This window comes from Octopus bimaculoides, chromosome 16, assembly GCF_046866305.1.
Source record: "Octopus bimaculoides isolate indiv1 chromosome 16, ASM4686630v1, whole genome shotgun sequence".
Lineage (NCBI taxonomy): Eukaryota > Metazoa > Mollusca > Cephalopoda > Octopoda > Octopodidae > Octopus > Octopus bimaculoides.
In genome coordinates, this window is record NC_142943.1 from 48187731 (window position 1) to 48209445 (window position 21715).

The 21715-nt window shown below is 37.3% G+C and overlaps 1 protein-coding gene across 3 annotated transcripts in view; it reads left to right on the forward strand.

Moving 5' to 3' along the window:
* Positions 1-21715, forward strand: part of LOC106869584 (xaa-Pro dipeptidase) — a 32209-nt gene that overhangs the window by 4072 nt on the left and 6422 nt on the right. Inside the window, exons 1-11 of one of the 3 annotated variants that reach the window (XM_014915386.3) lie at positions 1068-1296; positions 4015-4198; positions 6368-6495; positions 6677-6740; positions 8016-8063; positions 8702-8763; positions 9621-9665; positions 9907-9982; positions 10998-11044; positions 14349-14417; positions 15468-15545. In XM_014915386.3, the coding sequence (XP_014770872.1) occupies positions 1271-1296; positions 4015-4198; positions 6368-6495; positions 6677-6740; positions 8016-8063; positions 8702-8763; positions 9621-9665; positions 9907-9982; positions 10998-11044; positions 14349-14417; positions 15468-15545 (827 nt within the window). In that variant the 5' untranslated portion in view covers positions 1068-1270. Of the gene's footprint in view, positions 1-1067; positions 1297-1593; positions 2809-4014; positions 4199-6367; positions 6496-6676; positions 6741-8015; positions 8064-8701; positions 8764-9620; positions 9666-9906; positions 9983-10997; positions 11045-14348; positions 14418-15467; positions 15546-21715 lie in introns of those variants that run through there. The other 2 variants (XM_014915385.3, XM_014915387.3) reach the window with 2 other exon arrangements.

The window sequence follows — 21715 nt, forward strand, 5'->3', positions numbered from 1 at the left end:
GTCATTGTGTATGTTGATCTCCATGACATCAGCAATCGAATGCTTGTAACTTTTTTTCTTTTCCTCATTAGCATGCAAACTTTTAAAAATATAATCTGGTGAAAATTCGAAAACTTCAAGTAGTTGGAAGAAATTGAACAAGATCATTTTTCTTTAACTCGTATTTTTCGATAAATAAAAGTCGGCATAACTACAGATTTCTACCCCCTCTTCCCGATTTTGGATGATCATAACTTTCAGAAAAATGAATATTTTTTAATGAAATGTTCTATGAATATGTGTTATATCATGTAGATTTCGAATATACAAACTTTTGGTGGGAAAGTATTTTAGAAGCGGGTGGAGTGGGGAATTTCGGAAAATTCACCATCTCATTTCGTCTTAATTTTCAAGGAAATGGATATTTTAAATGAAATTCTTTACAAATATTCCTCGGACTATGTAGATTCCGAGGACATAGGAATTTTGGGGGAAAACAATTGGGGGTTATTTTTGAAAAACGTTCCCCACTCGGCGGAGGTGTTTCGGAACAAGTCGTCCATATTTGTTTTTTCTCCGTTTTGTACGTTTGTGCAAACGAAGATTTCTACCACGCTTGCGCGCGCACACGCACACATACATACACACGTAATAAAAAAAGTTCTAACGGGGAATTATTCCATTCAATATCACGTTTATTATTGAGATTATGGGATCTTGGATCTTTTCCATCTCAAGCACAGATTTTTTAATTAATTTTTTTTTTAACTAAACACTTTGAAACTTCGGATACTAGTTGAAAGTGTCACGTAGAACAGGGTTTACTCTTAACGCTTTTGACAAAATTTTGTATTTTAGAAGTTATTTCGTGCTTGAGATGGAAAAAATCCGACGTAAGTTCCGATGCTGCCACTGCAGACCGTCGCAGTTTCCTCGGATTTACATTCGATGCTCTAATGCTAAATATTGAATGGCCTTTGTATCTTAACACTCTATGGTTATCCATCATATATTGAGAGATTGATTTCAGTTGATCAGAGATATTATTGTTAGGCACACGCCACGGACACAGCACCGTTTTACGCGGTGCTTTTGTAATATAAAACATTCACGCTGTTGGTTTCGTCTGAGATGAATTAAACTTTCTGGAAATAGTTAGAAATATACTAGAAGAATATTGTTATAAACAGATCAGTATATATTATATGCAAATTCAGATAACAGTAATATAAACGAAAATCTGCGACAAGTTTACTTTCCAAATTTAATTTTGGAAATTTCCGGGCTTCTAATGCTGAAAATGGCAGCTTTTATAAGGTGAATCAATTTTATCATTCTTAACTTTAATTCTAATATAATTAATGTCTGTGATGAGCTATTGTTAATACGATTATAGAGTAACTTCAGCTTTAGATGGGAATTAGATCTGAACTAGAAATCCGTATTTTTAAACTGAGGTAATAATACTTTTCATGGACGAGTTTAGAAATAAAGATTCTTAGTTCGAATGCCGTCCAATACTATATACGTCTCCACGAAAAGCTTATTCGATCACGATCGGAGATGAAACCGATAGAGACTTAATACAGATTTAAATATTTGAATATTTTTCAGATATCAAGTTGAGTTTAAATCATCCGGACATTTCTAAATCTCTTCTCTATAAAAATAGTAGTGAGAGTTGTTTCCCCTGACCAAAGAATGCAAAAATAAACAGTTGAATGAATTTGAACTCAAGCTCGGGCTGCCGAGATTGAGTGGTTAAGAAGTTTGCTTTGCACCCACTCGGTTCTGGGTTCCATTCCAATGCGCGTCACTGTTCACTACCACTTGTATATAACTTAGAGTTGCACTTACGACCACGAGACCGTGATTTCCAATGATGGACATGGTTCCGCAAATCTGCTCACAGCTAATTAGTGGATTAGCGTTTTCGCTAACTTTAAAAACCGTTAGCGGACCAATTAGCTTCCGCTAAATTTGATACTGCTAACAAAATTCATACGTTTTGTACCTGTCTGTTGTGAGTGTGTCTCGAAGGGCCAGTCAAGCACGCTGTTGGCTGATTACGTTTACACGTGACAAGACGTGCTTGGTCGACGCAGCAGCTTTTCTCACAACATTGTCACATTCACGTTACAGTCTTAGTGACAGCGATGTAAGTTATTGGTTTGCCATGTTACCGCTTGTCGTTATGGAAGGTGAAGACGTTTTTGTTCGGCCTGAGGATGAAAAATTTTTTGTGGAGCCTGCAATGGCTGCGGGTGAGGCAGAAGTCGCTCAGACTGAGAGCCTGGAGTCTCAGAACCCGTGGTCCCACCTGGAGGACTACTTTGTCCTTACGTCAATGGATAAGAGGAACGCCAAAATCCTGTACTTCCGATGCGTCATGTGCCAGCCCAAGGAGATCACCATCAAGGGACAAGTGACGAGCCTCTACAACTTGAAGTCACATGCCAAGAGGAAACACCCAGCCTATGCCATCCAGTTTGAGGAAAGGATCAAGGCCGGCTCTTCCCGTGGGAAACATAGGCAATCTTCTGGTAGCAGTGCTAGTAACCAGTCGTCGCAACCATGCGTAAAGAAAGCACGCCAGCCCAGCATTGGCGAGGCGTTTGACCAAACTGCTGGCACTGGCGTCCATCAGTCTATGGGGGACAGAAGGATTGTAGAGTTGTTTGTTGACAAGATGCTACCGCTGCATGTGGTGGAGTCTCCCACCTTTGTCGACTTGATCAAAACGCTGAACCCCAGCAAAACGTCGATGTCCTGCTACACCCTGGGCAGGATGATCTTGGCCAACCGTAAACAACAGGAGTATCTTGCAAGGTATTTATTAATTAAAATTAATAAAGTTTATTCAATTATTACTATGGCATACTTCTTTTTTAATTTTATTTAATTATTGGTAATCTTCAAGTTTAGGGGGATAAAAAAAATAAATAAAAATATTCAAGGGAAGTAACTGAACGTCTTACCAGTATTCTCCGTACATCTCTGGGATCTATTTTAAAACGGGGGCGCCAGTATTTTCTTAACGAAACACTAACGAAACACTTTGAAACTTGGGACACTGGTAGAATGTGTCATATAAAACATCCTTTACTCTTAGTCTTCTTAACAAAAAAAAAAGGAATTCGCAAGTTATTCCATGTTAAAGTTGTCGTATTTCTGTAATTTCAACCAATCACTGACGTCTATTAAGCTGAATAGAGTTACTGCTGGGCGGTCATAAAAATGTTGTTCCCTGTGACATATTTCATCCGGTTTAATCGTAATTTATACGCATATATTGTTTATATAATAAATTACGCTGTGCGTATCTATGTGTGTAACAATTTTAGAGTTCGGATTCTAGAGTTAGGGTTAGGGTTAGGGTTACGGTTAACAGTCTAGTTAGGGTTAGGGGATTAATACGATATACACCGTTACAGCGCTAACTGTTTTCAACTGAATAGACGTCAGTGATTAGTAGAAATTATCGAAATAAGACAATTTTTTACATGAAATAAATTCGAATACAAAAAATATTTTTCTGTTCTATAACACAAAATAGATAAGTATACGAAGTTTGAAAGTCTTTCCGTACCAAAAACACTACATAAAACATGAATGAAAACTGGCGCCCCCGTTTTAAAATAGATCCCATCTCTGTTTATAAATAAATCACACACGTGATTTGATTGACTTTAGGGTTAGGGTGTGATTTATTTATAAACAGCTAGAAGAAAACAGATAATACTGGTAAGTCGTTCAGTTATTTCCCTTGAATATTTTTTTTTTATCCCCCTAAACTTGAAGATTACCTAATTATTTATTAAATAATATTTAAAAAAAAAATTAATGTAATAAATGCTTTCATGGGTTGGACTTTAAATAATTCATGGCAAAGGCATCTCATATAAGTTTGCTAAGAAGATGGTTTTATTGCTTATTTCGTATTTCCGTACCTTTACGCATTTGGTTACACCTCAGTTATCACCTGACTTTCCATCTCAATGTTTAATTCAATCTATATCTTTTTCTTTTTTACAGTTCCTCATTCACCCGTGGTATCCACACATTTTCTGTTCCTTCTGAGCTGTTCAAAACAAATCGCCGGAATTTATGTGAAAGGCTGAAGAAAATTAAGCAAATCCCTGCTAATTCTTACGTGTTGCTTCAGGGTGGAGAGTCTGAAACCCGATATTGTTCTGACCATGAGCCTCTTTTCAGACAGGTGAATCATGAATTTTTTTTTCTCCTTCACCTTTAGTACAGATGATATCTTTTTAAACAAATATATTGCTGATTTTTTTTTAAAGAAAAATGTTTTAGCTTCATCATCCAGAAGAAAAAGAGCAGTTCATACATACATACCTACATATATCTATCTATCTATCTATCTATCTATCTATTTTTATATATATATATATATATAATTTATTTAAAGGATACAATACAGTGCTACTAAATTTTCATATGTTGAGAAATATTTCAAACATATCAATCAAGCACAAACCACATATAATGAACTAAAAAAATTGAATAAGAGAAGAAACACGACAAAACTGAGAAGGCAACATATAGAAAATGCGGAATGTTAAAAAAATGGAAAACAGAAAATGAAAACACAAAAACTATAATAAAAAGATAAAAGAGTTATTCTCCTTGGACCTTAAATTATGAGGTTGGAAAGATATCAACGAGTTAATCAGGAATAGGTGAAATTTTCCAATTCTTCAAAATACATTTATACATATGCTTGCAACTGTTGAAAATTTCAGACCTAGAGCTCAGTAGAGAGTTAGGTATCTTAGATCTGAACAGAATCTAAACAAAGCTTACATTTATTTGATCCATTAACATAACGTTTGGATTTCTCAATTATTTTCCACTTAATCCCATATGGTGTTTCATTATCTTTCAAACTCCATATGTAGCTAACCAACTTAGTAGCTTTGCTTTTGTCCTTATGTTGGAAGGAGGCTATGTGATTGACATAGCAATTTTTAAATTCTCCTTCACATAATCCAATATAGGTCTTATCTATTGTATTATTTTTTAGGGCTGCAATAACTTCTGCTTCATATATGATAGATTTAATCATCAATCGTTGGTCAATTGGACAGGATCCTGTCTTGTATATAATTAGCTAACAACATGGATGTTTTGCATTTAGCAAAAGAAAATAAAGGTGGCTAAATATTGTTGCTTAATGTTAATAGAAGATCTGATATATTTATTTTCCTTGAATTTTGTGTGTGTATTTGTTATTAGCTATGGAAGCAGTATTATTTCAAAATAGCATTCTGTGTATCTTAGTTATGGATATACTGTAGAAAGCACATACAACTATTGGTATTCATCTTGAGAAAGCTTCTCATAGACGTATAGTGCTAAAAAGCACAGAAGTGTAGCAGTCGTGTTGAAATTACTAAATTTAGATTTCTGCTTCTTTGAGTGTCATCAGTGACAAGTACCCATCAGAAACTACATGCTTAGCCTCTCATGTATCCTCATCTGCCTCCTCATCATAATCATTTAACATCCGTGTTCCATGCTGGCTTGAGTTGAATGGTTTGACAGGATCTAAAATGTCCAAGGACTGCATCAAGCTCCAATACCTGCCTTGGTATGATTTCCACAGATGGATGTCCTTAATGCCATACATGCATACATTTTTTTTTCTAATACCATACATACACACATACAAATACACACATATACATGCACACACATACACACACATTTGTGTGTACAACAGTCTTCTGCACAGTTGCCATCTACAAGTTTCTACTCTTAAAGCATGTTTAAGTTGACTTTGTTTTGATATTTGTCAGTAACCTCTTGCAGCATCCTATGGTCGTAAATGTCTTCTGCCTCTCATAGATATATTTGTTCTTTGTTGAAGTATTATTTTGTAATAAACATTTCTCTGCTTGTTATATTTTTTTACTTGTTTCAGTCATTTGACTGCGGTCATACTGGAGCACTGCCTTTTAGTCGAACAAATCGACCCCAGGACTTATTCTTTGTAAGCCTAGTACTTATTCTATTGGTGTCTTTTGCTGAACCACTAAGTTTTGGAGGACATAAGCACACCAACATCAATTGTCAAGCAATAGTGGGGGGACAAACACAGACACACTAATATATATATATATGTGTGTATATACGACAGGCTTCTTTCAGTTTCTGTCTACCAAATCTACTCACATGGCTTTGGTCAGCCTGAGGCTATAGTAGAAGACACTTGCCTAAGGTGCCATGCAGTGGGACTGAACCCAGAACCATGTGGTTGGGAAGCAAGCTTCTTTCCACACAGCCATTCCTGCACCTATAGCTTCTTACAACGCAGCCACTTATGTGCCTATATATTAACATTTTTTACTTTCTTTTATTTTAGGAGTCTTATTTTCATTGGACATTTGGAGTTGAAGAACCCGATTTTTTTGGTGCTGTACATATTGATTCAGGCAAGACAATTCTTTTCCCTCCTAAACTGGATGCAAGCTATTCAACATGGATGGGAAAGTAAGCAGCTTTCTAACTTGCAATTACAATCTTAAACTAAGATACACATTCATTAAAATAAACTCAATGTTATACGTTCAGATTTTTCACTCTATTCTAGATTTTGTTTTTGAAATATTTTCATTATGTTTTTCATTTGAAATTTTAAAAAATGTAAATATATGTATGTATATCTGCACAGGTTGAAAGGTGAAAAAGAATTTAAGGGAAGATATGATGTTGATGAAGTCCACTTCTCTGACGAGGTATTATGTAAAAGCTTTTTATTTTTATTTCCTTTTTAATTTCTAATTTTTTTAACAGTCATTTTAAATGCTGTATTTTTTAGTATATGAGTGGACATAGTATATAGTATAACAATTCATACATCATTGCTATCTTTCCTTATCCTGCTGCATTTCATGTGGAATTTTTGATCCCCCAAAGTTGTCTTGGTGTATAAGTTGGCCTACCCAATTTTTGGGTTATCAGTTTTAGTCTGCAAAATTCAACTTTTATGCCAGAAAATTCAGTAATTCATCATTTCTCAGGTTATTGAGAACAAGTAATATAATTGAAAAATACTAATTTCACTCAGTTATAACTGTCCCATATAAATTTGTGGCCTTATGCACAAGTAAGGTAATCTTTATTTATAAATGTTTATTGTTTATGCTGATTAGATCATTGATCATAATAAATAAATATATTTTCAATAAACAATGTTTCAGCACAATAAGCTATGTATATTTTCTAAAACACAGTATGCACCAGGTTTATTTTTATAAAACTACTCACAGACCCAGGAATAGCTGTTGCAGATCCCAGCTTTCACAAAACCCTATTGTAGAACAGAAGCTTAACATCTTACAGCATTTAATTTCACACTTCTGCATTTTGAGTTGAAATCTTGTTGGGCTCAATCTTTAACTTTCGTCTTTCCAGTACCAGTCATTTATTTGGGTCAACCCTAATCAACTATAGCTTCTTCTCTTTAAAATTTGTGCCCTGTGTCTATGTTAGAAATCCTCGTTATCATAATTATTTGAAGGATGGTGAAGATGGTGAGCTGGCTGAATTGATAGCAAACCGGACAAAACGCTTAGCAGCATTTCATCTATCTTTACATTCTGAGTTCAAATTCTGCCAAAATCAACTTTGCCTTTCATCCATTTGGGACTAATAAAATAAATGCCAACTAAGCACAGGGTAATTGACTTCTCAACCCCTTGAAATTGCTGGCATTGTGCCAAAAATGAGAAAGCTTTATTAGAAGGGTAACGCAATCATTAGAACATTGGATAAAATGCTTTGCAAAATTTCTTCCAGCTCTTTACATTCTGAAATCAAATCTTACTTAAATAAACCTTGCCGTTTGTATTTTTTGAGATGAAAAACAATGAAGTACCAGCCAAGTATTGGGGTTACTATAATTAACTGACCCATCCTCTTCCCCAAATTGCTGGTCTTGTGCCAAAATTAGAAACCATGATTATTATAAATATTGTTTAAAGTGATGTTTTTCATTGTTTTATTCATAGATTTGTGATTTCTTTGAAAAGACCAAACCATCCCTTCTTTTAACATTGGTAAGTATTAAGAAAATTCCTCTCGTTTGTTTTGGTCTAAACTGGTTGGGCAACCTACCACTTTGAATCCCTACCCTTTTTCAGCTATTGCTGTTTTGTGTCAGAAATGATAGGAGCGAGTTAACTTATTGATAACCATAGATGCATTTAGAATAGTTATAATTGGTAGCCATTGCAGTTACTAATTGTAATTGTGAACTAATTGACAAAAGGATGTTGTAATTAAAGCAATTACATATAATTGTTGCCTTGAATACTGCTGGTAGTTGTAAACTAGGAAAGATTAATTGAAAGAGGTTGGAAAGATAAAAAGGTTTTAATGTTTACATTTTAAAAGTTGAAAGACATTTCTTGTTTTGTTTCATTTATTAATTATGAAAATATGTGACTTAATCATGAAGAAATTTGTTAGATTGTGAGCGTAAGTCTCAGACTGGGTGACACATTGTATCCTTGAGCAAGTTTGCTTCATTTCGTGTTGCTAAACCCTGCAATGAACTGGCATTCCATTTAGGATGAGGTCTTTTACCTTTACCTTAAACATCTTAAATAAGCACTGACCTTATGAACCTATGAGCTTCAGACAGATTTCTTTAGTTAATTATATTCACTAAAATACTAATTTTGATCAATTCCAGTATGGCCTTAATACAGACAGTGGAAAAAAGAGCACCCCTGCAGCCTTCAATGGCATCAATAAGTAAGTTTTATGGTTTTATTTTCCATTAACTAATTCTGGGAAAATTCATAATTTTCTGTAATACTATTTTATGCAGAGCAAAATGAATTGCATATCGATTACCTAGGTTATCTTGTATGCATTGGGTTTAGCATAATTTCATCTGGATTTCTTTTAAGCCTCTCTGTGATCTTATTTGCTCATCTTTTGATTGATTCTATATGGAATGTAATGTGGCTTATTGAAACATCTCCACCACTCTCAGTTACCGATGTAGTGTATGAGCTGAGGACTGAGATATGTGGGCACATTACTATACTCAAGAAGACTTGCACACCACAACAGAATTGAGATCTTAAGACCAAGGTGTCCTGTTAAAACCATTGGTGTGGGTGCTTGTGCCACATAAAAAAGCACTGATGATGGTGCCATGTAAAAAGCATCCAGTACGCTCCGTAAAGTGGTTGGCATTGGAAAGAGCATCCAGCCATAGCAACCATGCCCAAAAAAGATTATGGAACATGGTGCAACTCCTACTTAACTCTAGGCCGAGCAAAGTCTTGTGAGTGGAATTGGTAGATGGAAACTAAAAGAAGCCTATTGTGTATATGCATATATATATGTATATCTATGTATGTATATGTGTGCGTGTATATATATGTGTGTGTGTATGCATTACTCTCCCCTTGCTGTGACATTGTGTCATAGTTGCAAAGTATTAAGTTACAGGTTCAATAACATTTACAATTTATATGAACTTTATTTATATTCTTAACTTCATCTTTCTTTAAGAAAAATCCAGCCTACATAGCTAATTACAAAACATAATTTAATCCACTTCAATTTTGAATAAAGGATGATAACTTTTTTTTTTTCAGGTTCAAGGTGAATGATGAGTTACTTCACCCAGAGATTTCTGAATGGTATGTAGGCGGTAAATAATCCTCCTCCTCCAATGACAGCAACGATGACGACAATAATCATGGCAATGATGACAACAATGGCATTGATGGCAATTATGACGGTGACAATGACAGTGAGAGCAATGATGATGACAAAGACGATGACAGATGTGACAATGTTGAGGATGATGATGATGATTTCTTCTGTAACAAAATCAAAATACTTTCTAATAAATTTTGTTAATTTTTATTTTACTTTCAGCCGTGTTTTCAAGAGTGACTATGAATTGGATTTACTTCGCTACACCAATAAAGTATCCAGTGCTGCTCATAGAGAGGTAAGTCCAAGTAGTAATCTTAGTCGTCGCCACTAGCCCCCCCCCCCTACCACCCCCACCACCACTACCGCTGCAACTGTCATTGCTATCACCATAAATGGCAGTAGTTAGTCACTACGGCAGTAACCTATCATCGATAGTGTGTTCCATCCATGGCCCACTGGCTCGATTCAGTCTATCATATTGTAATTAAAACAATCATCATCATGCTTGAGTTGTAGACTCCACAGACATATGTACCCTTAATGAGGTTCTCACGGAGATTCGGCAAGACACAGAATGTGACAAAGTTGTCCCCTTTGTAATACAGGTATTACTCATTTTTACCAGCTGAGTGGATTGGAGTAACGTGAAATAAAGTGTCTTGTCCAAGGACACAATGCGTTGCTGGGAATTGAACTCATGACCTTACAATCAAGAGCCAAATGCCTTAACCACTAAGCCATGCACCTACATTATACACACACACACACACACATATATATGTATGTCGGGCAACACTCTATGCTTGAGGAGGCCCATTGAGTCAAGTAAATCAAAATCAAATCAAATCACAGGCTCAAATGGAAATTGTAGTCGTGGCCGTTACCAGTGCTGGTGGCATGCAATAAGCACCATTCATGTGTGGGTCGCTGCCAGTGCCACCTGACTGGCTCCTGTACTGGTGGCACGTAAAAAGCACCCACTACACTCTCGGAGTGGTTGGCGTTAGGAAGGGTGTCCAGCTGTAGAAACCTTGCCAGTTAGAAAGGGTCAAGTGGTGAAGACATTATTTTGGCCTGGCTAAAGGCATCTGGAAAATGTAAAACTGCTGTCAGAGAAAAACCATTGTTCCACCGTGGGAAAAGTTCTTTCACAGTGTTAATTTAAATTTGGCTATGGTGGATCAAATCCACTTCATGCATGCAAGATCCACTACATATATATATATATATTATCAGATTAGATAAAACTCTAATTACCTTAGATATTGAATATTTTTCTAATTGTTCTGTTTTTCTGCGAAATTTTCCAGGTAATGAGACAGATACGTCCAGGGATGTACGAGTACCAGCTGGAAAGGTAAAATTATTTCTTGATAATTTTGTTTTTATTTCATAATAAGAAAATAAATGATTAGTTCAAAGTTATTGTTTGTCTTTTTCTTATTTTGTTAATATAAACGGAGGGTGCCTCTTCCCCCTCCCACTCCTGCACAGTATTTCATGATCGCCTCCTGGACAAGGAGTACAGAAACATCTGTGTGGAAAGAGCCATGAGGACAACATTCTTTTTGAGTTGTTAATGAGGGAGAAAGTGTTATGGGTAAGGAACATATTGGTAGATGTGTAGTACTAAGGGAGAAAAAGGAAGAATTGGTTTAAAGTAGAGGTTACCAACCATCAGACTGTGGACCAGTACTGGGCTGCACAGAAAGAATAAGACTTTGAATTTTATTTCTATTTTATTGACTATCACAGTCTTTTTGCATTATATATATGTATTCATCATCATCATTATCATGCGTCCATTTTCTATGCTGGTATGGGTTGGACGGTTTGACAGTCTTCTGTTTTGACATGGTTTCTATGGCTGGATGCCCTTTCTAATGCCATCAGTCAATGTTTGTTTATCCTTTGAAATTCATTTATTATATGTTAGTTATTAATTCTTTTGGGATTCCCTGTAGATTATATACATTTACAACGTGTGAGAGAGAGGTGGAGTAGGATCAGAATAAGCAACAAAATACTGTGAGAACCATCCAACTCATGCCAGCAGGGAAAACATGGTATAAAAGGATGATGAAAATGGAGGTGATGGTAGTGATGATGATGATGAAGGTGGTGATGAGAATAACAATATTGTTCATGCTTTTAGTATTATCATAAATGAAAGAGACTAGACTCACCATTCCTGCTCGTGATGAGAGATGCACATATTGTCAGCTACTAAAGGACATGCCCACCTGGTTACGGTCAAGCATCTGGCAAGCAAATCTGTGGTGTTGAGCAGAATACTTGGTGTAGCCCATCTTTTGCACCAAGACAAAACATCTACATGATAACACTTTCAATCAGTTGAGATCAGAAGCCACTGCCTTGTTGTTGTTGTTGTTGTTGTTGTTGTTGTTGTTGTTGTTGTTGTTGTTGTTGTTGTTGTTGTTGTTGTTGTTGTTGTTGTTGTTGTTGTTGTTGTTGTTGTTGTTGTTGTTGTTGTTGTTGTTGTTGTTGTTGTTGTTGTTGTTGTTGTTGTTGTTGTTGTTGTTGTTGTTGTTGTTGTTGTTGTTGTTGTTGTTGTTGTTGTTGTTGTTGTTGTTGTTGTTGTTGTTGTTGTTGTTGTTGTTGTTGTTGTTGTTGTTGTTGTTGTTGTTGTTGTTGTTGTTGTTGTTGTTGTTGTTGTTGTTGTTGTTGTTGTTGTTGTTGTTGTTGTTGTTGTTGTTGTTGTTGTTGTTGTTGTTGTTGTTGTTGTTGTTGTTGTTGTTGTTGTTGTTGTTGTTGTTGTTGTTGTTGTTGTTGTTGTTGTTGTTGTTGTTGTTGTTGTTGTTGTTGTTGTTGTTGTTGTTGTTGTTGTTGTTGTTGTTGTTGTTGTTGTTGTTGTTGTTGTTGTTGATAAAGGTGTCAAGCTGGCAGAACCGTTAGCACACTGGGCAAATGCTTCATGGCATTTCATCCATCCTTATGTTCTGAGTTCAAATTCTACTATGGGTGACTTTATCTTTCCTCCTTTCAAGGTCAATAAAATAAGTACCAGTCAAGCACCCAACTCCCTCCCCCCCAATTTCAGTCCTTGTGCCTATAATAGAAAGGATTATTATTGTTATTATTGAAGGAAATGTTAAATAGATATTTGCCACATCACTTACCCCAATGAAACCAGCTGAAAATAATTCCATTTCACACCTGAGAAATTCTCTTTTAGCTTATAAATTACCATTAGCAGCACCACGATTATTGGCATGCTCATGTTTATTCACCATCATCATCATCATCATAGCAGTAGTAGTTCTTTCTTTCTTTCTGATTTTGTTATGCTTTAAGCAAAACATATTGATTGTTTCTTTGTTCATGTATGAATGGGTAAATCTGTAGTTTAATTTCACACTATTTCATTTAATTTAAGGACAAAACTGATTATTTATGCAGAAAATTGAAACTAGATTAACCAGTGTCTCTGATATGAGATGCTTTTTAGAAAACCATACCATCTTTGTCTCTATGCTTCAGTTGCAAGTGTTTTTGTTTTGTTTTATGGGGTCCTTTTTGTACTAACAATACAAAAATAGGCACATTTTTGTCTACTCATATATATGACCTGATAGTTTTTAAGCATCAGTGGTTATCGTTAAAAACAGGAATTAACTTCTTTTTACATTTACTTTTGATGTTTTTTTACATATTCTTTCTCAACCTACATGCATATTGTATCATATCTTACTCATAAAATATGATATAATATACTTCTGCTTTGTTGATTTTATGTCTGAGTCAGCTTGCGTGGTACACTTTTAGTTAGATACAGTCAAGTTTGCCACAATTGTGGTGTGAGCATTCAGAAAGTAATGAACCAGAACAAACATCACAAAGCAGGCATCTCAGTCAGTGCTTTAACACTTGAACTGTTTCACCACTTCAGACTTGAATCTTATTTTATGGACCACCCAGAAGGATGAAAAGCAAAGTTGACCTTGGTGATACTTACACTCAGAGTGTAAAGAGCTAGAATAAATACTTCAAAGTATTTTGTCCGTTACATTAAAGATTCTGCTTATTCGATTCCTATAAGGAGCATAACACTAGCAGCAATGATCACTTCATGTCGGATCAGTTTCATTTATAATGTTACTCTTAACCCTTTAGCATTTAAACTGGGTTCGTCAAGTGCAAAGATTCTACTTGTTTTGTGTTGAAACTGAACTGGCCTGATCCAGCCTCTCACACTTTCTCTACTATGCCATTGTAAAAATAAAGTCACATCATCAATAGCTCAAAGCTGTGAGATAATGCATGAATAAATAAGCAATACATTTAAAAGAGTAATCTGAATGCTAAAGGGTCGTCACCACCACCACCGGTGAGACTCATTTACAACTATCATGTGACATTAAGGCAAGGAAAAAAACATACACACATGCAAATCCATTCACAAGGCTTTGATTGACCCAAGGCTATAGTAGAAGACAGCTGCCCAGGGTGCCATGCAGTGGGACTGAACCCTAAACCATGCTGGGAAGCAAACTTCTTAACCTTGCAGTCACACCTGCCTATATTATAAATTAATGATTATCATTGTTGAATGAACCACCTGACATTTTTCACACAGTTGCTAATTTTTATCTTGGCAATTTCTACAAATAAATTCTCAAAATATTTAATTTCTATTGCAGCATATTTCGTCATTTTTGTTCTTACTATGGAGGTGGTCGTCATTTATCTTACACCTGTATTTGTGGAAGGTAAATTTTTATTATTTTTCTAAATTTTGTGATACTAGTATATTTTTTATTTATCAAAGAAAAATGAATTATTTTTATTTAACAATGCAATTTGAGAAGAAAAAAAATGTTGTTGTTGCTTACATGTTTCCAATGGACCCAATGTTAATTCACTGCATTTCTGAAAATGAGAGAAAGATAGTGACATAGCTGGTGTGTTCAGTGCCCAGGGCAGCCTGTGAGCTTGCCACTCCTCCCTGGACCCATAAGCCTATTACAGACTTATACAGTAGACCCAAAAGTGCTGCCCCCGCATAAAAACATCACCTGGGTTGAACTGCCCCCTTTGATCCCCTCCACCCCACCTCAGGTTTGCTTATGGACAAAGGTGTGTTACTAGTATTTCAGTTTCTTATTTTTACATCACTTGCAAATAAATATCAGCTAAAGGCACCCCTACCTATACATGCACAATGATGGGCTTTCACACCTGTGTCTGTCTACCAAATTATGCTAACAATTCATTTGTGAACCTGAGACTACAGTAAAAGACATTTGCCTACCATGTCTCAACGTGATATTGATCCTGGAACCCCATGGGTGGGAAGTGGGTTTCTTAACTATTTAGTTATGACACTGAATCACTGATTTTTTTTTTGATTTTTTTTTTTGAAAGTTTGTTGTTGGTGTTGCTCTTCTTTTAGTCCAGGGCAAAATACAAATAAAGGCATTTTATGACTCAGGGGATGCATTTCAGTTTACTGAGTTGTTATGGAAACTGTTGTGTGCAGAATCATCTTTATTTAGATTTTTCATATTTTAGCTGTTGGATGGGGTGGGGTTGGAGAAAGAGATGATTATACTGTAGGAGTAGGTGGGAGAGATATGATCAAGGGTGTATGGGGAACACAGTATTGGGGGTTAGATATGATGTGGGTGGGTGGGTGGGGGTAACACTGGTAAATGTACACAATATTGGAGGTGTACTGGTGCATGCAATAGTATTTCCACTGAATAATAATAATAATATTAAATTCTGTTATGTTATGAGAAACGATTTTCCTCTTTCAGTGGAGAAAATGCAGCTATTTTGCACTATGGACATGCTGGAGCTCCAAATTCCAGAAGACTTGATGACGGGGATGCTTGGTAAGCAGAATTTGTATTACTAGAAAATTTATATTACCAGAAAATATGGTAAAGTAAAGATCATCATGATGTTTTCATCAGTTTTGTGTTAGTTTCTACTGCATCACCAGGTTTGCCTTTGGTATTCCAGAGGCGGTATGCCCACAGTTGTTTTTCTTGTGCTTTATCTGTTTTCCTTTGTAGTGGGATTATTTTTCTTTCTTCATTTCTGATGTTTATTTATCATTTCTACTGTCTGTTGTATCAAATATGTGTAATACCAGTTGTGTTGCTTTGCTATGCGGTAATTGTGTAGAGTATGTGCTGCATGGGTGGGTTGCATTTATCATCATCATCATCATCATTGATGATGATGATGTATGTCTATACATACATGCACACATATGTATGTATAGGCGACAGGTTTATTTAGCCAGAGGGGAAGCAGATAAGAAAAGATTTGCCAATGTTCTGCGCCGTGAGGACCAAAGACTCGAGGTATTTCGTGTTGCAAGACAGTGTAGGAGAGAGAATAGTGATGTTGTAGGAGAGAAATGTGTTCGCATGGATTGTAACTGCTAGAATAAGAATAGCCTGGGCCAAGTTTAGAGAGCTCTTATCTCTGCTGGCGACAAAGGGACTCTCACTCAGAGTAAAAGGCAGACTGTATGACGCATGTGTACGAACAGCCATGCTACATGGCAGTGAAACATGGGCTGTGACTGCTGAGGACATGCGTAAGCTCGCAAGGAATGAAGCCAGTATGCTCCGCTGGATGTGTAATGTAAATGTGCATACCCGTCAGAGTGTAAGTATCTTGAGAGAAAAGCTGAACATAAGAAGCATCAGTAGTGGTGTGCAAGCGAGACAATTGTGCTGGTTTGGACATGTGGTGAGAATGAATGAGGATAGCTGCGTGAAAAAGTGCCACTCCCTAACAGTTGAGGGAACCCGTGGAAGAGGTAGGCCCAGGAAGACCTGGGCTGAAGTGGTGAGGCAAGACCTTCGAACATTGGGCCTCACCGAGGCGATGACTACTGACTGAGACCTTTGGAAATGTGCTGTGCGTGAGAAAACCCGGCAAGCCAAGTGAGATCGTTGCCAGGGCCCCTGGACTGGGTCTTGTGCTGGTGGCACATAAGATGTACCATCCTGAGCGTGACCGTTGCCAGTACTGCCTGACTGGCCTTGTAGGGTTTTCGAGCGAGATCGTTGCCAATGCCCCTGGACTGGCTCTTGTGCGGGTGGCACATAAAAGACACCATTTCGAGCGTGGTCGTTTTCGTGCGAGTAACATGTAAAAGCACCCACTACACTCTCTGAGTGGTTGGCGTTAGGAAGGGCATCCAGCTGTAGAAACTCTGCCAAATTAGATTGGAGCCTGGTGTAGCCATCCGGTTGCACCAGTCCTCAGTCAAATCGTCCAACCCATGCCAGCATGGAAAGCGGACGTATGATGATGATGATGATGATTGTATAATACTTAAGCAGGAAAATAGTTAACGGGATAGATTTGATAGACTCTTTTTACATTAACCAAACAGTTGTTGTTCTCACTGCTGCTGTCGTCTAGCTCAAGATCAACCCCCATACTGGTATTTCCCATCAACCACTCCTCCAACCATGTTTGTCTCTCGCTTCATTCACCTCTGTCTCCACCTTTAACCATCTGTTACTCTCTCCTCACACTCTCATGAAAGTACCCACTTTCTTATCCCTTACTATGTCCTCTCCTTTGTTCACTCTCTTGTTCCTTGAGAATTTGCTCTAGCACTCCATTGCTACCTTCCTTTTTATTTCCTTGAGTGATGCATCTCCTCTACAGCAAGGCTCCCCAGGCTTGTCCCTTTATCATACTTTAGCCTAGAGGTTCTCAGCTGGAGTCCATATGGTCCCTGAGGGCCGATATAAGATTTTTGGGGGTCCATGTAACAAAATAGTAAATTGGGGATCCAAAATAGTATTTTAAGGGCCCCTGTAAAATTTTTGCTGTAGATGTATGTATGTATTGGTTATGTATTGCAAGAAACAGCTGGATTTCTTTCTCTAACATTTTACATTGTTCAACCTACACAAGTTAATGTGTGAGAAACAAAATAGAGATTTTGAAAGAAGTGTCTATAAAACTAGCTTTTAAACATTGAATAGCCGGGTGGGGGTCCAACAGAATGAAATAGTAATCAAAGGGATCCATAGATAAAAAAATGGACAAGAACCCCTGCTTTAGCCTTTCAATACCTGGTATAAAATCACTCACTTTCACCTTCCCCTTTCAAATACTTCCCTTTTAGTAGTGGAAGCTTTTTATTTTTTTTTTTTTATACCATTTCCCTCTGTTCTTTTTCTACCTTGCAAGTTTACCTGGCATCCTCAGTAGTGCCAGTGCCATGAAAAGAGCACCCAGTGCATTGACATAGAAAACATGCCAAAGCTGACATTGGAGCTTGATGTGGCCTTGCAGTTTGCCTGATCCTGTCAAACCTGACAACTCATGGCATTTGCGAAAACAGATGTTAAATAATGATGATGACTCCACTGCCATTTCAGTAGCCATGTACAGGGTTTCCTGGTTAGCTTGCCCAGACAGACAGACAGACATGGTTAATCTGTGCAAATACCAGACTATTTATCGAGTGTCTACTATTTTCAAGATGGTAGGATGTGATTTGAATGAGGTTTCACTACTATTTCTAGTAAGTTGATCTGTCATGCACAAGTTTCCATTTTAGCTTGAATACACAGACAGGTAGATAGAGAGAGACATACTTTGTTTAACAAATTTAAATACCAGACTGGTTTTTCTTACAATTAGTGTGTTAAATTAAGTAAGCTATTGACGCAAAGATTGACATTGCGCCACCAAATGAATGGCATTATACAATGCGGGCTTTATGGTTCAGTGGTTGTTTTGAATTAAAAAGCAAAGCAGCCGCTTCTGCTATTCATTGCAAACTAAGAAAACTAACAGGTATAGCGAGACATTTTTATCTATGAAGTAAGATTGTTTTAATACTTATGTTTCTTTGATAGTAAACGTGTGTTATGGTGTAAGAAGTTCACATACATTTAAGAATGACTAAATCTCTTTAAATCTCTGCTCCAGCATAACCACTATCAAATGATTGAAACCACTAAAAGGAAAAGAATACACCAAATAAATAAGGTACAGGCATGGCTGTGGGATTACAAAGTTTGCTTTGCGACCTTGTAGTTTGGCCCTTCGAGAAAGTTTTCTATTATGGCCAATGGCTGATGAAGGCCTTGTGAGAGGGGTTTAGAAGGTGGAAGCTGTACAGAAGCCCATCATATATGTGTGAGTATGTGTGTAAGTGTGTGTGTAAGGAGAAGCCAATGAGGGAACCTTTCTATATGGCCACTGCTTCTAAACATAGCAGCCAAATAACCCAATAACTCAGACATAAATATCTTGGGAAAGGAGAAACCATACTGGATTTAGTATAATCCAAGACATACTTTCAAAAAAAAAAAAGACTGGATGGTCATGGCTGGAATGCCTTTGAATCATAGGTCTGTACAATCAGAGCTGACCTTGGTCTAAACAAAAACAATAACATTTTTTAAAGTTATTAATTATCATTTATCCGTTTCAGTCATTAGACTGGCCATGCTGGAGCACTGCCTTGAACTTTCAGTCGAATGAATCGACCTCAGTACTTTTTTCTAAAGCCTGGTACTTATTCTATTAGTCCCCTTTTGCTGTACCGCTAAGTTACAATTGCATAAACACACCAACACCAGTTGCCAAGAGGTGACGAGAGGCAAACACAACCCCCCCCCCCCCACATACGCACACACACACAATGGGTTCTTTCAGTTTCCATGAATCAAGTTCACTCAGGGCGCAAAGCTTTAATTAACTGAAATTTTAAAGTAAATTTATATTTGACATTATACACAATTTTAGAATGAACACACCCACTGATATGACTGAATTGTTCAGGTAAATGGTGCTATTATGTGAAAAGCTTTCAATGTGGGTGTTGAACTTGGGCAGTGGTGCATATTGTCATTTGTCCTTTTCATAATTTCTATGAACTGGATTGATATGTGTAGCGATTGTGGAAGTAATATCACAATTTGTGAGTGTAGGATCAGTCAGGTGATATTTGCAGATGATATGGTGCCAGTTGGTTTTGTCAGAAGGTAATCTCCAGCATGCATTGAATGGGTTCACTGCCAAGCACTGCAAGGCAGGGATAAGAATTAGTGTTGCGAAGACTGAGACATTGGTCCTCTCATGCACTCTGTATGTTAGTGGAACTTCCCTGAAGCTTGTGGGCTGGTGCAAAGTTTAAGTATCTCAGGGCTGTATTCTTGAGAAATGGGAAGCAGGAAGCTTCCCATTACTCAGGAAGCTAAATTTGATGCTAAAATTATTGGTGCTGACACAGTTATGTACCATCTTTAGCGTTCAATCCTTAGAAGAAGAAGAGAGTGGTAAAAAAAGCCCAAATCTGCTACCTTCAAAAGGGTTTTTTTTGTACCTATCCTTATTTATAGTCATGAATGTTGGGCAATGACCGAAAGAGTAGAATCACCAAATACAAATGGTTGAAATGGAATTCCTCCAAAGGGTCTTTGGAGTAAGATTATTTGACAAGGAACATAACTTGGAGATCAGGGAATCCCTCCAAGTTGAGTTTCTGCCTCTCACCATTTAGAATTCACAGTTCCAATATTATAAAAATGTGGTTAGAATGTCACAGGAAAAGATCACAAGACAGATTCTTCAAACTGAACCAACCAGCAGACTGAGAGATAGACAAGAACAAGATGGCTAGATAATATCCATAGTTACAGTTTTTCTTGTTTGGGAATCCAGCCAGAATTCTGCTGAGGTTGACTTTGCCCTTCATCCTTTCTGGGTCAGCAAAATAAGTACAGCTGAGCAGTGGAGTTGATGTTATTGACTTACCCTTTCTCTTGTGCCAAAATTTGAAGTCAATAATTCTATAGCTATGCCAGTATCTGGTCCTTCTCTTCAGGGCCAGAAGATACTTAAACAACCTCTAACTGTTACTGGTACTCAACAAAACTCAGGTAAGGCCCACAATGATTTATTATTCTCAAATCAGAAGTGGGGCTGCTGCACACACAAACATCCTTGACTGCATCCAGAGAAAGGTCTCATGACAGACTGGTGTAATCTCACAGTTATGCTCTAGCCCACTGCTTCTCAACCAGGGTCCACATGATTCTTGGGGGTTCCATATAAGATTTTTTTGTTTGTTTTTGTTAATCTATATTCAATAAATTGGTTATACAATACTCAAAGTGTTTTAAGGCAGCTAGCTGGCAGAAACATTAGCACACCGGGCAAAATGCTTAGCAGTATTTCATCTATCTTTACATTCTGAGTTCAAATTCTGCCCAGGTCAACTTTACCTTTCATCCTTTCAGGGTCAATAAATTAAGTACCAGCTGCGTACTGGGGTTGATCTAATCGACTGCCCCTCCCCACTCCCCAAAAATTTCAGGCCTTGTGCCTAGAGTAGAAAAGAATACTCTAAGTGTTTTAACTTTTTTTTTAATACAATTCCTAATAATATTTAATTATGAAAATATGATAAAATTTTTTAAAGCATTGAATGGCTAAGCGAGGCCATTTGAGTAAAATAGGAATCAGAAGGGCTCCATAGGCAAAACAATGGTTGAGAACCACTGCTGTAACCTCTGGCCAATAGGCATGCTGTCTCCAATTCCTGCTTTTACAAAGCACTACTATGATGGCTTCAACTTCTTGGAGCTGGCACCCCAATCTCACTCATCTCTTCTTTTCATACCACCCTAATCATTAAACCTAATCATTCCTTCCAAGGATGGCTCTATCTTTCCTGCAGGTGTTATTGGCTTACAAAGGTTTAGCAGGGACATTAATGGCATCGATCTCACCTGTCGATGAGGGCCTGGAAAGCACATGGGTACCACTGCAACTCAACACATTTTGAAAAATTCAAAATTCAGGCTGTTCCACTTTCAACCCCTACTTTCAGTTTCAGTCTCTCTCCCTTTTCCCTCCCACCCTCTCTCCCTCCTCTGTCTGCCTGTCTCTGACCCCCTCTCTCTCTTCCTCCCTCCCCTATTCTCTCTCTCTCCCCTTGTTTGTCTCTCTCTCTCTCTTCCTCTTTCTCTCTCCCTCCTCTTGTTTGTTTGCCTGTCTGTCTCTCTCT